General features: G+C 37.6%; 1 protein-coding gene across 1 annotated transcript; it reads right to left on the bottom strand.

The window, feature by feature from the left end:
- Positions 1 to 333: 333 nt before the first annotated feature.
- Positions 334 to 16681, bottom strand: spata6l (spermatogenesis associated 6-like). The gene is made up of 12 exons (XM_088073897.1): positions 16558 to 16681; positions 14197 to 14334; positions 12454 to 12502; positions 9485 to 9526; positions 8934 to 9058; positions 6442 to 6534; positions 4379 to 4630; positions 2696 to 2792; positions 2418 to 2464; positions 1550 to 1668; positions 1109 to 1202; positions 334 to 520 (listed from the first exon to the last, which is right to left on the bottom strand). Exons 1-12 carry the CDS (start codon positions 16603 to 16605, stop codon positions 455 to 457), a joined length of 1170 nt encoding a protein of 389 aa, XP_087930023.1. The 5' UTR covers positions 16606 to 16681; the 3' UTR covers positions 334 to 454.
- Between the last annotated feature and the right edge of the window lie 372 nt (positions 16682 to 17053).

Genomic DNA, 17053 nt, shown 5'->3' with positions numbered 1-17053 from the left:
TAGTGACAAACTGCAATTGCTATTACCACCTTAACAGGTGTTGTTGATCTAACCAGGACTAAAACAGACAGACATAAGATAACTTTTTTTGAATAATAACTTATTCATGTAATAAGTCCATTACATATATTACATCTAAAGAATTGTGACAGATGTGTCTGCAGATTCTGAAATGCATCACGTGTTCCTTTTATTTTTCTCAGTTTTTATAACAAAATTGCTCAATTCATTTGACAAATCTATCTATCTTTTTTTTAATTCTTTTTTTGCCTTTATTGTATATTTGTAGGCATATAGACATTAAGGCTATTATGAGAATCAAGCTGACGTGGCAAACACCTTTTCTGCGATTTCATTAGAATGCTTCAAGGGGACAGTATTTCTAAAGTGAAAAGTAAAACTCATGGAGGCAGAGAGCAGGTTCACTTCACCTTTCTAGAGCCTGAATGGGTCATCATGGTGGACCTGGAGAGATAGATCTCCTGGCTAAAACTTCATCAACCTCAGAGTGTGTGGCCCCCTAAAACACAATAACAGTCACATTCTTTTACATTGTGCTCTCCTTAATTTATCATCAGTATATTCCTAGAGCTATTCATCCAAGTTGCAAACGTGTTAAAACTCCTGGGCACAAGTTTGCCCTAAAAAAACTACATTAGGATAAATTGGAAAATTAGGACGCTTCTTACTAAAATATGACATATATATTTCTGAGATAGGAGAAACTGAAAATAAAATAATAATTGAAATGTAAGCCTTTTTAAAATGAAAGCTGCAGTTAGTGTAAATTTATTTGAGTCTTAAAAACAAGATTAAGTGCTATTATTATATTTTTTTATAATGGATAAAAAAAATTTAAAAAGAAAGCAAAAAACTATTCTTATTCGGATAACCACACACGGCAACAGTCGAGTTAATCGGAGAGTGGCCAGCAAGGGCAAAAGAAGCCCATTTCCTAATAGACTACTATCAATAACTGCATATTGCAGCAAAATTGACTCAAAGACATGTAGTGGGCTGTATAAATGACAACAAGTCTAACACCCTACTCAAACACATACTGATGTTGCGATATCTAACATAAAGCCTGATGATACGTATTACTTACATAGACAAGGCGCCGCACAGCTCTTGGCGTGGTAAGGAGTCCACGAACACGCTCTTGGACCTCTTCCCATTCTCTGTGAGAACTGGAGTGACACCTGAATTTCGTAACAACAGACAGGGAATTTCTGCTTCAGTGACATTTTCATTAGTCATCATTACTTGCTTTAGCAATGAACATTCAAGTGTCATCTGCATAGCTGTCAAACTCAAAGTCAGATGAGAAGCCTGCTCTTATTACAGAGAAAATGTCAGTACATGATGTGTTTAGCACAGCTTAGCACTAAGACTTGGAAGTAAAGGGAAACTGAGAGCTTATCTCCATCGAAAGTTCCAAAAGCCCCAAATGGGCCAGCTGAAAAATTACAAGGATGAATTTTGTTCCCAGTCTTGTGATGTACATGATTAGACTATGAATGTCAATATTTAAAACTAGAAACAGAACCTGCTGTGCCTGGCCTGTTCCCTGTAAGAGCGCCATAGCTCTGAGGGGTCATGACCTTGGTGATAGTCAAGGGGGTCATGTGCTTCTGAAGAGCTGGAGTCTTCTGACATCCCTCCAACCTGTCAATGGAAGCAGAACAGAGTTACTGTGTCTATATATTTAGACAAGTGATTTAAGTTACAGATTTTTCTCAACTGATGTATTTCAAATTATGCCCTGTGTATACAGATGTTACTTATGTAAACTTTGTACAAAAAAACAGTAAGTAGTACATGGATCTAGCTTTTCTGTAGTGTTAGGTAATGCATTTTTATTTTTAATTGTGGATTATTCACGAGTCACAGTTTCTAGTCCTTTATTTGATTCAGACTAGTCTAAAGCATTTGATAAAGTTCACCACTCGTTACTTTTAAAGTAACTCTTCTGAATGGGTTTTGATTCTCTCTGTTTTCTGTGGTTTGAAAACTACCCCTCTGATAGATTACAAGGGGTGATGTCCATTCAGATTTTTCAATTATTAAGGGTGTTCTACAGGGTTCAGTGTTAGTTCCAATATTGTTTTCAATTTACATAAATGATAATGTCCCCAATTCATGATTCTGTAAATTTCATATTTGTGTCAGATGACACAGTTTTATATGGTTCCGCAACATAACATCATGCTTCCACATGATGTTTAAGGTTGTGCAACCATGTGCTTTTGTTGACATCAAGGCGTTTGTTGCGAAACATCAACAGTGTTATATGTAGACGTGGAAGTCCACTGACAAAGTGGCAATATGTGACGACTTCAGATAAGAATGTGTTAGATAAAGCCCATAACTCCCTTTACACAAGGCCAAAGAAAAGGAAAATCGATTTTTCATACCAAACCATTGGATATGGATTTTCTTCTGCCAGGTAGAGAATATCTCACTGAAACAGTAGGAAGAAGCAAAAATGCTTTTGAGTCACAGATTTGCATTTCTTGGCTGATAAAAAACCTGACTGTAAGTAAATTTCCATCATGACAAATACAGCTTGTTACAGTCTGATCAACAGAGCAGTATAACAATATGAGTATATTTAACTACCCCTTATGAAAGTTGTTTGACAATGTAATATATGTTTGGTAGAATCAAAGCAGCTTCATTTGAGGATTTATACCTGATGACGAGCTGGTCATAGGTGAGGAGGAGTTGGTAAACACTGCAGAGCGGTGGGGCGAGGCAGACCGACTGGCTCCAGGCCACGAGGCCAGCAGCTGCACACAAGAGAGGGATGACACAGTGAGTACATCTACAGGATGTACACAACCGGGGCTGCGGCTGACTTGGCACAGAGGCTGGACAGTTTCATTGTGATAAGAAAATAGGACACCTGCCTTGCCTTTGGACAACCCCCTTTCACATATGCATGAGACTGTTATCATCTCTATCAACATCATCATAGAGAGCAATTACTAATTTCACACCTACCATTATTGTAATATGACATGCATCTGTTTCTATTATTCTGTGCCCCCTCCCCCTCTCTCTCCCCCTCTCCCCTCTCTTTCTCTTTCCTTTTTGCCATGATTGTACTTCACTTGCTATTTACGACATCTATTGCTCGTCTGTCCGTCCTGGAAGAGGGATCCCTCACTATCCTCTACCGCTCTTCCTGAGGTTTCTTCCTGTTTTTTTTCCCCGTTACAGGGGTTCTTTTTGGGGAGTTTTTCCTTGGGTGATGTGAGGGTCTAAGGGCAGAGGGATGTCGTACACTGTAAAGCCCTCTGAGGCAAACCATGTTTTGTGATAATGGGCTATATAAATAAAACTGACTTGACTTGACTTGACTTGACTTGACACAACTAGTGGGCGTTCCTGTCAGCAAATATAAAATGTTTCCTGAATTGGGTTATTGACCAGGGTAAGATAATAAATAGCAATGGTGAGAAGCAAAAAAGGAATTTTCTCTCCACAAAACAAAGTTGTGTAATACTATTTTAAATACATACTTCCTGATTTTAGTATCAGTGTACAAAACCAGCCCCTTCTTGCTCTGAACTCATAATTGCTCTGAACACTTTCGCATTTTTAAATGGGATTTCAATTATTGCCAAAAATAAGCTCTGTGATGAAAACAAGTTTATGGCACTTATATATTTTGTTCAGTGTGATAATCTTCACAGATGAACACCACTTATGTGTGTTTTGAAGCATAAATAAAATCACCAAAAGCAAAAAGCTATTGTTAGTTGTTAACAAACCACACTGTGGTCGCCGACTGATTTGTTCAACTTCTGATTTGATTTAGCTTGCTTAATTTTCTGCAAAACTCTCTCCTGTTAGAGTGACCTGATCTAGCTAATGATCATGACTATGTCATACTAGTCTCACTGGTAGTTTCTGTGTCTGGTGTGATGATGTCAAATGTCCCCAACAAACACTGTAGTCAGATTTAGCCACTTGTTCGCAGTCACTTTTTTTAAGACGCATAAAACCTTAAAAATGCAAAAATTAGACGTATTTTATGTTGCAGAACATAATGTATAAATGTCTTTAGCCTGAGTTAACCACAGACCTTATTTAAGGCATTTTACCAAAAATGCAGAGACATTGAGACAAGGGAACCGGAAGTGCAAAAATGCAGATTTTTGCTGGACTTGAGCGTTTTAGGACTCATCACTCTATCACTCTATCTGTATTAGATATATGCTGAAGGGTCCCCTCAGTGCTGTAGAGAAACCTGCTGTGTGGAAACATACCTAACTTAGCTCTTCTCTGCCATCTGCTGGCAGGAAATAATAACCACTTTATAAAATTCTCTTTGTACTTCTGGGAAGAAGTTGTGCTGTGCTGTCCTTACAGGCTGGGAGGTGCCGGTGGTGTTCCAGGGGGCCGGATCTGGAGCTGCAGAGTCTAGACTGAGCCACTGCAGCCGCTGCGCGTCTCCAGCTCTCAGAGGGGACAGGGACCGGGGTCTGGGGGTGTATGATGGTGACCTGGCGCTGCATCCTCTGCCATCTGGTCTCCTTCCAAGGCTGTGAGGCTGTTTCTTCTGAGGAGAGGAGCTCCTGGGTCTGCTGGAGGGCTTCCTGTTCCTCCTCATCGCTGGCCTCTGGAAGCAAGAGAGTGCATGTCTCAAAATGATTGTCACCGTTACATAAGAGCAGGACTTTCTAGCTGGTAAAGCTGCTGCTAGAACTGTGGGCGTTTAATTTTATGTCAAATACTCATTTTGAGTTGCAGGTGGAGGAAACTGTCCAGCCATGCTTTCTGCAGAGAACATTTCCAAAATAAAACAGTTTTGTCCATCAGAGATTTTCTGACTTTTTGTCTTTGCCTCACTTGACTGCATACATATAGAAAAAGGACCACATCACAGCTGTTGTGATGGTATCCTTGCACTGGCTTTCTTTCATTTTTGCAATCAGTTCAGTATGTTTATAAATTACTTTTACAGCTTATTTTTATTGACTTTGAAAGATCTCATAAATTGGTGGCCTGATTGTGGTCTTCGATCAGGGATGTGGACTTCAGTCAACTTATGTGGACTTAGACTCAACTTACTTAAACTCCAGTCACTAGTTCAATTACTTTCAATTCAACAAACTCAAAAAAGACTCACTATTCTACTTGGACTTCAACAACATTGGGCCTCATGCAGCAACATTCTCTTAATTTTCCGGTAAGAGGAAAATTAGTGAGCTGTGCTCAATGATGAATCCCACTGATCATCTATTAGCACAGGCAATGCCCCCCTAAACACCATATAAGGGCAGGTTTTGTGCCGTGTGCAAAGACAATGACACATGAACACCAGAGAGACTCATGAAAAAAGGCTGCAAGAAGAAGAACTTCTGCAGGAGTGAAACTGACGCACTGGTAAATAAACTTAAACAAAGTAAATGTGATTTCAGGTAAATGTATTAAGTATTAAAAGTAAAAGTACACATGCAAAAAGGTTTAAATAAATGAAATAAATTAAAATAATTAAAATAATGAAAGGAAAAGCAGCAAGTCCTCAGACATACAGTTTATATGAGAAGCTGAAAAAATAACTTACAATAACTGTTTCAGCTGCACTTGTATATCTTCAGATTTTTGGTTTGTCGCAAAAATCTTAAATTGTAAAGAAGTTATTTAATCATAGTAGTGGAGTAAAAAGTACAATATTTCCCTCTTAAGTGTAGTGGAGTAAAAGTGCAAAGTGGCATTAGACTGAAATACTAAAGTAATGTAAATGTAACCTCAGATTTGTACTTAAGTACAGTACTTAACTAAATGTACTTAGTTACATTCCAGGTCTGGTCAGCAGAGGGACACACAGTAACTGAAATTACAGTCATTGGGATCAATGCACCAAGTATAGAAGTATTTCTTTAGCCCTGAAATGTAATACTTCCTTTTTTTCCCTTTGTATTGTGTTCTATATACTTCTTGTGTTTTATTGGATTAATGGTAACTGGTTGGTTACTTTTTCTGCTCTTTGTTGTCATTTCACCTTTAACTTTCGTTGTGTTTTTTTGTAAAATGTTAATTTAGGTTTTTGTTTGTTTTTTCTCAGTTTGTGTTTCTGTTTTCAAGTTGAGGGAGGGTCAGTTTGTATAAGCCTCTGGCTTCTTGGTTTTAATTGTATGCAACTAAACTCAACTCAGCTCAACTCAACTCAACTCAACTCAAGTAAACCAAACTAAGTACAAACCTTGTGTTTGGTATAAAATGCTACATAAATAAAGTTATTAATATCATTGCTAAAATGGAGCTGCATTTTGAATTCACGGAGCTTCTAAAAGAGAGTGGAAATGGACTAAAACCATGTGTTGGGGCTGAAGCTGAACCGGTCCAGTTCATGTGGTCACCTCAGATATAGCATGATGCTGTTTGGTTTGTTATACATCTCCATACATTTTGAATCAGAAGTGTTACCATGGGCACATTGGGGTAAATGTTGATATCTGCATCAGCTGGGCACTCCATGATGGTTGTTTTGGTGGAAAACTCCAACCTGGGAGCGATGCCCTGGGAAAAACAGAGGAGAGGAAATATTTGTAATCTAATCACATGAAATGGTTAAGATCAGACTTAAAGTTAGTCAAAACTTATTTTATATTTCCGTGATACTGTGGCCAAGACAATATGATCATATCCTTTGATGCAATCCATTAAAAGTCAGAAGTTGATCGTTCTAAATTGCTATTGCTCTTCTAGTCTGAATGCATCCATGGCCCTCTTCTTAGCTGCTCTAGTAATGCCCAACCGAGTGAGGACTGCAGAGTGAGCATCCTGCAAAGCCTCTGCAGCGGACCTCTACGGGCTCATAGAAGGTTCTCCAGCCTCTGTCTTTGCATTGCTCCACCAGTTGCCGGTACTTGGCGCGTTTCCTCTCATTGGCTTCCTCAATACGCTCTTCCCAGGGCGCTGTAAGTTCCAGCATGATCAGGTGTTTTAAGTTTGAAGTTTGCCTGCATGATGTTTGACCAGGTGATCCTGCGCTGCAGTGTGCTCTCCCACCTTGTCTACACTCCCTGCTGCCGGATTCCTACTGCTCTGCTCACTTGCTCTTCCTCCACGCCGGCTCACACCTCCTCCTGGAGTAGATGGTGTGTCCTCTTGCCCTAAGCCCTGCCGACCTGGATTTTTGGGAAGTAACCCAAACCCGCTCTTCCTGTTGCCAGGGTGCACACCAGTGCCTTCTGCCTCAGGCGTGACTCTGCCACCTCCACTGCCTTCTCTGAACTCCATTTCCTTCCTGTCCTCACCACGATGCCATCGATGACACCTTGCTGTACCTGGAGTCCCTGTTCTTTAGGGCTTCTCATGTACAAGCCACCATGAACTCTTCATTGAGGCCACTGAAGGGTAGCTGCAGGGTGTTGCTTTTCCTGTACAGTGCTGCGCTGGTAAGGCTGTGTAGAAGGCTGAGCCACTTCTGGAGAAAGCCACTGATCTTCCTCTCAAGGGACTCAACTGTTGTCAGTGGGACTGCATAGACCAGCAAAGGCCACAGGACTTTGGGCAGGATGGAATGCTGGTAGATCCAGGCTTTAAATCTACCAAGAAGACCAGACTTGTCGACCTTAGAGAACCAACTTCCAAGCTCTTGGTTGGACTCCTGGATAGCTGCAAAGTCTCTCAGGCTTGAGTCAAAGAGCTTCCCTAAACTCTTGACTGATCGCTCTGTGATGGATGGAATGACAGTTCTTGAGACTGAGAGATGGAATCTGTCAGTCACCTTCCCCCTTTTCAGCACCATGGACTTGGAGGGCTTAAAACTCATCGTTGCCCAGGTGATGAGTCTCACGGGAAGGATCCACCTGCCTCCTGGGCTTGATGTTGTTGTGACAGTGAGGTCGTCCATGTAGGCTCCTATATTTTTTGTGCACATGTATGTATTTTGTATTTTTTACAGAATGTGCTTTCAAAACCAGGCTATAAAAAATATAATATATTTATATGATTTTTTGCTTCCATTGAGTTAATTTTTTAACCAACATAAGCCCTAATCATAATTATCAAATATTCAATAATTTTCATAATTTTAGCCCTTTAAATGCCAGCTTGTTATGTCATGATGCTACTGTGTTTTTAGATGAAAATCAAATGTAAAAATAAATGATTCTCACTAAACTACATGCAAAGTATATTTATTATTATTGTTGTTATTATTATTATTATTATTATTATTATTATTATTATTATTATTATCATCACAGCCTGGGATATTTCAGTTATTAGCAGCATCATTGATTGTGACAGTGCACCTAGTGGAAATAGCATGTTTTTTCTCCATATGCCAAATATGGTAAATAAAAAAATTAAAAAAATGTTTTTTAAAAGATGTGATTCAGTGGAAAATAGTAAAAATGACAAATTCCGTGTCAAACCCAGAATGACAGCCAAAAATAATATAATGCATGTTTTTATGCTTTGATGGCTGTGGGATCAAAAATTGCAGTTTGAATGGGTTTCAATTGAGCATTTTTTGACCTTAACCTTAGTCTTGCTGTAATAATTTAGTTTCCACAGTGTATTTTAGACTTATTGTAGGAGCTGAGCTGATAATTCTCAGATTAAACAAAAATACACAATCTGGACAAAAGGGTTAAAGTAAAAGGGTTAAGTAAAAGTTTCTGAAAAGTATTTTTGCTAACTTCACTGCGTGCCCCATCATTTTACTGTGATGATCTAGCCTAATGTTACTCAGACATAACTTGGGCTGGACTGATCTTGGATGACCCATCCACTGCAATTTTTTCATGTCAGAGTTAGTTCAGAGTAAAATGGACTGCAGCATAAAAAACAATGTGTTAATGATGTATCAGTGTGAACAGGCTACACACCGAAACTTTATGCTGTATGCTGAAAATAGACAACATTGTTGTACTCATTGAGGCAATGTGTTTAAGGGTTGGACCTACTGGGAAGTGAGGAGCTCGGGTCATCAGAACCTCTCGATCCACTCCAGAGAAGGAGGGAACCAGTTTGGGCTCTGGGAATAAGAAGCGTCGAGCGTCTTCTTCAAAGCAGGCCAGAGTGCCCCCCCCTGCAGACACAAGCACACCTCCATCACACTCTGACAGAGGTCACTCTCACTCAATACACATATTGCCAGCAAAGTAGGCTATAAAACAGGTGAGAGTACAGGCAGCCTCCTTAGCATCTGGGGACAGTGGTTGCCAGGGAGCTACCCCCCTCTCGTAAAAATACAACTTCATTCTTGTAATATTACAACTTTTTCTCATAAAATTACGACTTTCTTCTTGTAATATTAAGACTTTATTGTCGTAATGTTATGATTTTATTCCGACAATAGTTTTTTCTCAAAATATTAAGATTTTTTTCCTCATAATGTTACACACACAAACTTTGTTCTGAGAATTTCATGAATTTATTCTTGAAATCTAACCTTATTTTTCTTTTTAATCCTCAGTAAAAAAAAAAAAAAAAAAATGAAAATGAAAAATCTCACCTGGAGGAATCAGCTGCACCAGTTCAACTGTGACTGTCTCATCTGAGGAGAAAAGGTGTCAACATAAGACAGATCCTCGGTATCATGTAGGTGAAAAAGACAGTGTCTCCACAGCTGTAAACTGGCATCTATTCCCTGTTATCTGGACAGCTGTATGACAGGGCACTAACAGCTCCTATAGCCTCATATACTGATAACATATTTTCATTTCATTTAAAACCTCAGCGAACTTGCTGGATTTCTTTAAATAGAATTAAAAACAAAAAAAAACAAAGGAAGAAAACAAGAACGACTAAAGATGACGACAGAAAATACCTAAAAAAGTTATTTAAATAAATAAATAAAAAAAACTGAAAATGAACAAAAAAAGGAAGGAATTAAAGTTACAAAAAAACAAGGATTTTTAAAAAAAAATCTTACAAGTTATAATAATTCTGTAACAGAATTTTAAGTATGTAATCATGATAATTGAAACTATAGTTTTCTGAAACCTCTTTCCCTGGCTCTTTGAAAATAATTCTCGTGAATTTCGTGATATTTTGTTGTCAAGTTGCGCATTGCCTTTTCCTCCATGTTTTTAAAAGAAATTAAACCATTTTGTTTAGGATCCCAAGGTTTTAATACTTGTGAAAAGCGTCTGAGCCGATCCAAGCTTGAGAAAAAGCTTAAAAGAAAAGTAGAAAAGTAGAAAAGTAGATCTTAAGACCCAGAGAAAAAAATAATAAATGTTACCATACAGGAGAGTGGTAACAATCCTTTCATCTAACTCTCAGCAAGAAGGTTAATATGCATAATTTCCAAAATTACAAATTATTTCTTTAATACTTTTAATACTCTTTCACATTTCTGGTATAAACACTTTTTTTAGAACGAGCTGATGTTGTGCTCTGGAAATGTATAACACCAATATATGTTAATTCATTCTTAATAAAGTCCAGAACTTTCCTCTGTTGTGCATCAATGCTCCACACAGTGAAATGGGATGATGCCAGCCTGATGCTTTATTACAGTGTGGAAAAATACTGTGGGAAAGAATTGACCTGCAATTACTTTGACACATTAATATTTTAATGTTAGGTGCAAAAATGTATCCTTTAACCTTGAAAATATGACAAAATAATATTAACTGAAGGTCGATTAGCTTTTTCCATAGCTTTTTTTTTTTTATGGGGGATCTCATAGTTCAAGAAATTCAATTTTATGAACAGTTTATTTTAAAAACTCGGGCTGTCTGCGCTAAGTGCAGTGCAATTAAGGTTCATACATAAAGCTGTTTTTCTTTTTATGGCGTTAATTGACAGCCAACATTCCTGCCTTTAAAAGACTGTACCGGTCTGGGCTGAGTTTTAAGCTACAGTGATGCTACCTGAGGAATCCAGTGGTACCAACCACATCATCCTAGCTTCTTAGGAAGTGTTAGTTAGGTTAAATTTTGGCGATGGAAAAACAGCAGTTCCCTTGACCTCTGACCTCAAAATATCTGAATGAAAATGGGTTCTGTGGGTACCCATGAGTCTCCTCTTTACAGACATGCCCACTTTATGCTTGTCCCATGCAGTTTGTCTGCTGTCAGTTTATTCCTAATCAAGACAATCTGGTAAGAATTGCTTCACCTTGTTAATATGGATTTTAACCCTTTGAAACTTAAGTAATTGTAAAACAAAAAATAAATAAATAAATAAATAAAGACCTTATTTAGCAACAAAAATAAATAAATAAAAATCAAAACAAACAAGAAAAATACTTGAAAAAAATGACGTGAAAAATAATAAGGATTCTGTAATATAATTTTAAATATATATAATTATAATAATTATGAATATAGTCATTGTGAACTTAATTATCCCACAAGGGGAAACGTATGCATTTATACTTGTTTTATTTTAATTTAAATTTCTGGATATTTTCACTAACTTTTTAAAAAATTATTTCCCAAATCTACTAATTCTTGCATTTTGCGGGACATTTCTTGCCAAGTTTCCTACTGCCTTTTGTTAATCAAATGTGAATATCTGTAAACCATTGAGAGTTTATTTTTTACCCATGTTACCAAATGAAATAAAACAAATTGACTCAGGGTTCAAAGGTTTAAATAATTATGAAAGGTGTCTTAACACAGCACAAGCAAATTTATGTTAATCCAGGTTACAAAGGGATAAAAACTGTTTTGAAATGCCAAATATAGAAATGAAAACGTGAATACTGAATGTAATTAGTTGTGATTAAACGTGAAATTCTGTGATTAATTGTGATTTAGAAACTTAATTGTCTGACAAACCTGATGAAAACAAAAGGAGCAAACTACACCTACTTTCAGATATCACTTCATCACTTCTAATGGTCTTCATCAGCATAAGGAGTTTGCTCAGAGTTGGTTTTCATGGAGGTGCAGATGGAAATTCACGTAATGGACTTCCCATACTATGCAGATGAAGACCATGAGACTTGATTGAAAGCTCCAAAAACAGTTTGTGAGTAGATCTTGAGTTACATTTTTGTTGTCAAATGCTCATTCTTAAGGGCTGTTCACACGACAGCTGCTCTTGCATGAAACTTTAAACTTTTGTTGCAGTTTGGCCTTTTGTTCACACAACAATGGCGTTTTGGGGGCCTGAAAACACAAACTTTTGAAAGCGTACAATCTTTTGAAAATGCCATCCCTTCAGTCGTCATGTAAAGTGGCAATGTGTGGATCCTGTAAGAACCGTTATATAACATTTCACTCATTTAACATTTAAAAAGAAAAAATCTTTTGCACTGACTTTTTTTCTTGGATCTATTAAAATCGATTCATATGTCATTATTCTGCATTCAGAGAGTAATTTATGAAGGTCCATGCATATCTGACAAAAATTAAGGATTGAATGGGTGAATGTGTGAGAAAGAAGTAGGAATAGGTGTATGCGACCACATCAGTTTTTTATCTAATACAATGTCTGACACAAACTGTATACAACCAAAGAACTTACACTCAAGCATGACAGCAATGTCTCCAGGGTCAACTGCATACCTGAAAATCTGAACAGAAACAAAGTATTCAAGATTTTGCAAATATGTTACATTTGTGTGTTTCATATGTATCGTATCAGTGTTTCTGAAGTGGCTTAGTATATGAGCTGGCTTCGTCATCAGGAGGTGGAGGGGTTGTAGCTGTGTTCCAAACCACTCACTCACTCACTCACTATTCCCTGCAGTGTGTATTACACTGTGAACTATATAGGGCATACCAAATGAGATTTCGGATTCTATTTTCTCAACGTCATTGCGTCAACTGATGCACAAGATATTCCTGTGACGCAGTGGGCATGCTCAGTACCATATAAACAAGCCGAGCACTCAGGAGGTCAGATGAACTGAGGTTATACACATGTTCCATGTTTTTATATTAAATCCCTCCAAAATAGTTAAAAATTCCAATGAAGTGGAAGTTGGGTTTTGTCAGCTATGATCCTGTGTTCTGATTGTGAACTGTAACAGCCCTCCATCTATTTAGTTCACAAACTACTGAGCTCGCTCAAACAAGCTAAGTAGCTGTAGTTACCTCGCAAACTACTGGCCAACACGCCTTTCTGGAAAAACTGTTGAATTTACGTGGAGAAAATGGTTCCTGTTGTTGTTGTTCAGCTGCTGCTAACACAACTGCTTCCCCTCAGGCACAGATGGAGGCGAAAGCAAACTCACCTTAGGCCTCTAAGGCGTCTTTTGTTGATTCGCCAGTGCCGTCAGCTGGTAAATAGACCAACCAACATAACATGCTAGCTAACAACCTTTCAACCTTTTAACCTCTGAAAATACACAACCACACTGCATTGTGGTATATGGAGTAAACTGTAGGGTACATGGTATGTACCATAGACTGTATATATATATATATATATATATATATATATATATATATGTACATATATAAAGATAGACAACACACCCCCACTTACCCCCACTATGCTGAAGTAAGGTTCAAATATCCAGGATACGCAGCAAATGAATTTAACCACTGAGAATTCAAACACTACTACAAAATGGCAAACACACTATATAGTGCACAATTTCTGTGATAGGGAACGGTTTCCAACACAGCAAGAGTCTCTACTGTGTATAGTTCCTCCAAAAAATGACATTACTGTTTCCTGCTGGGATATAGCCATGAAAAGTGACAACAAACCATCATTGCATTTTCTGCCAGGAAAGTGGCAAAAAAGCAATTGTTTTTTATGGAGAAAGTACTACGATTCCTACTGGAATAAAGTGACAAAATGCAGCAATTTTTTAACAAGCCATTGTTGTGTTGTCTGCCATAATAGTGTCATGAAAAGCAGTTGTCACTGCATTTCCAGGTGGGATTGTCCCCCAAAACTGGATATCTTAACCCCAAACATGATTTTCTTTGTTTTCCTAACCATAACCAAGTGGTTTCAAACCTAACATGTCAACTTAAGTGTTGCTGACATGTTAAATTTCAACAGATCACATTGTAATGAAATGTACTTAAAGATGTCAGCATTTATTCTGGCAAAAGGGTTGTCATTTTTCAGACAATATTAATGTACTGCATCTATGCTAGTTCTTATTGATGAGGGCTGTACAGTCATGTCAAGTGTATTCAATGCATTCAGTACAGGCATGGCTCAGCTAACTTTGTGAAAGATGAGAATAACTTAATCTAACTTATCACACATATAATGAATTACGCTTGATAATGAGTAAAGACCTGCCTTTTCAAAGGTCATCTTCTCATGGAACAGCAGAGGAAACACAGCAGGGAGACACTCAGACTGGCGGTACTGTCCCATGAAGCACATGCTGAGGTAGATGTCATCCTTAGCTGGCAGATGGACTCCAGGACAAGAAACCTGAGAGAAGTGATGGGCCACATTATGTATTAGTGTTATGACATAGAGTTGCGGGTAAAATCTGTACCTAAGAGATTTTACACTTTATGCTCATTTAAAGAACACTGAAGATCACTGTCAATATTTTCTCCTGCTTCTAGTTAATTATTTATTTATATAGTCATTTCCCCTTGAAGTCACCCTAAATTTGAAAAAAAAAAAAAAAAACAACAAAAGAAAACAGTCATAATCATGTGCAGGCACTATACAGGGGAGTCATGGTGGGTGAAAAGTGGGACTAATTACCAAGAACCCGAATAGGAAGGAGCCCTTGCAAAAAAACTAAATGACAAGTTTGATTTTGTTTTCATTTTTCAATTTCTAACTAAACTCTCAGAATAAATTAACTGAAGCTAGGCTTGGGTAGTATCACAGCACCACTGTGTACCAGGGTATTTAAAAATCCCGAAGGTATGTTTTTCAATACCGTCATAAATAAAGGTGCTCCTCTTTCTATCAAACTCATTGTATGTAGTGCACAGCATGCACCAGGAGAGCTCAGTCTCAGGTCTCTACTGGTGAACAGGCAGCTGGTCTGAAAGACACAGTGACACCTAGTGGTGGAGGGTAAAGTTACAGGACTGTAACCAGCCAGCAGGCAGAGAGAGACCATGGAGAATTAAGCCTCATCAGTCTTCAGTAACCAAAAGAAAATTGAATTCAGAAGGCGTACAGTTGTATTTCTCTGTTTAATAAAGAAAACAGCTGTGAGAATATTACTTTTCTTCACATTTTATGGGTTTCTATTATGTAGTTATCGGTCTGAAAAAATTAAAGTAAGTAGTACACTCATCGAGAAAAGGGTGGGGGGGTTGGGGTTAGGTGTGAACATTTGAAACGTTACATACCGTCAAAGCATGGTTGAGAGACTGAACTTTGTATAAAAAACTAGTGGAAGCTAGAGGCACAATATAGTTTACACCCCCTCAAACTGGAATTTCTGAGCACCATCACACACTATCATGTTTTTCAGGGTTCCAAAGAAGAAAAGAACAAATGGACATGGAAAGAAGCCAACTGGCTTAAAAAATAATAATAATCTAAAGATGTTTGAGAAACATGGATCAAGAGATGAAGGGTAGGGGGGCACAGAGACTGCCCAGAGGTCCCAGAATTTGGTGCTACGCCCCTGGCGCTATGCACTGGACAAACTAACCCACATTACAATACAGGAATGATGCTACTTTTGTTTTTGTCTACTGTCTTTATCCCTTTAACATGGTATTGTATCTGCATGGTGGACAATTTTTTTGTGATCAAATTGCTTTACTAAAACATGGTAAAACTCAATTTCATTTCATACAGATGTTTTTATATGACACATTTCAGTATTTTGATTATACTGCAAATCTATTCAATTGTTTGTTTTTTCTTCCATTCATTTTTAACAAATTTTGTTGCTAGATTTATTTGTAATTTTTATACTTATTTTGCTCATTTGCTTATTTTATAAAGTTACTTTTTTCAGATTTTTATAATATAACATTGACAGTTTGTTTTTACCATGTATTGTATGCAGATTTTTTCTTTATTAGATTCATTTTCATTTGTATCTATTTTGTTGTTTGCCTATTTAGGCCTATTTTTATATGTTTAATGTACGAAGTTACTGTCTTTAATATTACAATGACTTTTTTATTGCATTATAAATTTTTATAATGCATTATACAAGAAAAATGTTTTTTTTTCTTAACAAATTGATGCCTTTTGTTAGCAAATTCTGCAGTCTATAATGTTGTATAATTTTTGTAATGGCATTTCTTTTTCAGTGTAAAAGGGTTTTTAACATGGTCATCACCTGGTGAGGATGACAACTTTTAGCCTCAGACATAACGCCACCACTTATCCACCACTGCACACACTATCCAGCTTTTCCGTAGACCCCTTGTGAGTGGTGAGTCAGAGAACAGGTGAACCTAAAAGTTGTATTTGAATTCATTAAACAGATATTTAAAAACTACATGCCGAATTGTAGCCCGACTCTCAATTCCTTATACCACAATGTTAAATCGATGCTAATAAACGTGTTTCTTTGCCGGTATGTAGGAAATAATAACTTAAAAGTTTAAAGTTAAAAGTTTTCTAATGTAGTCTGGTGTTTGATGCACCGTTCTCCACTCGCAGAACCCAGTGTACATGCAGAGGACAGGTGAAGAACGAGTAAAGAAAATGATTAAATCTTACCGCTCTGAACTTTATTTCAACCAATACTTTAAGAGCTTTTCGGGACATTGGAGTTTTTTTTATCAAAGGTGTATTAACCGACGGACGTTAGCTTCAACATAACACGGCAGCGTTCTCTACTCCGGGTTAGCGTAACCTTACCCGTTACCATCGATACTACAACTTCCGGGTTTAGTTGCTACAGCAACAAGGTGTTTCACTGTAAAGTCTTGTTGTTTCCGGACATTATAGTTGTTTTACCCATGGAACTTTCCTCTTTTGCTGTTACCCACCGCCTTTGCTTAATTTATCTGGTCACGTGATTTCGCGAGGTTTAAGCTTTATTGCTTGTCCCTCCAAGCTGTGGCACTGCAGCATCAATACAGTGAAACATTAGCATCGGATAGCCCTAATATCATTTAATTCTAATTTCTATCAATCCCCAAATCTATTATAGTTCAATTTATTTAGATGACCTAATATGGCAGTACATGTCTATGGTGTTAAACGGTAATGG

Source organism: Plectropomus leopardus, chromosome 23, assembly GCF_026936395.1.
Source record: "Plectropomus leopardus strain MGB_pleo_1.0 chromosome 23, ASM2693639v1, whole genome shotgun sequence".
Lineage (NCBI taxonomy): Eukaryota > Metazoa > Chordata > Actinopteri > Perciformes > Serranidae > Plectropomus > Plectropomus leopardus.
The sequence above is the reverse complement of the archived record's forward strand: the minus strand, read 5'-3'. Positions and strand labels throughout refer to the sequence as shown.

Excerpts from the sequence above, each read along its gene's own strand:
- spata6l (XM_088073897.1), bottom strand. The coding sequence starts at position 16,605 with ATGTCCCGAAAAGCTCTTAAAGTATTGGTTGAAATAAAGTTCAGAGCG. Across the intron at positions 14,335-16,557 it reads TTGAAATAAAGTTCAGAGCG|GTTTCTTGTCCTGGAGTCCA; the intron begins GTAAGATTTAAT and ends CACTTCTCTCAG. Across the intron at positions 4,631-6,441 it reads TTTACCCCAATGTGCCCATG|AGGCCAGCGATGAGGAGGAA; the intron begins GTAACACTTCTG and ends TCTTGCTTCCAG.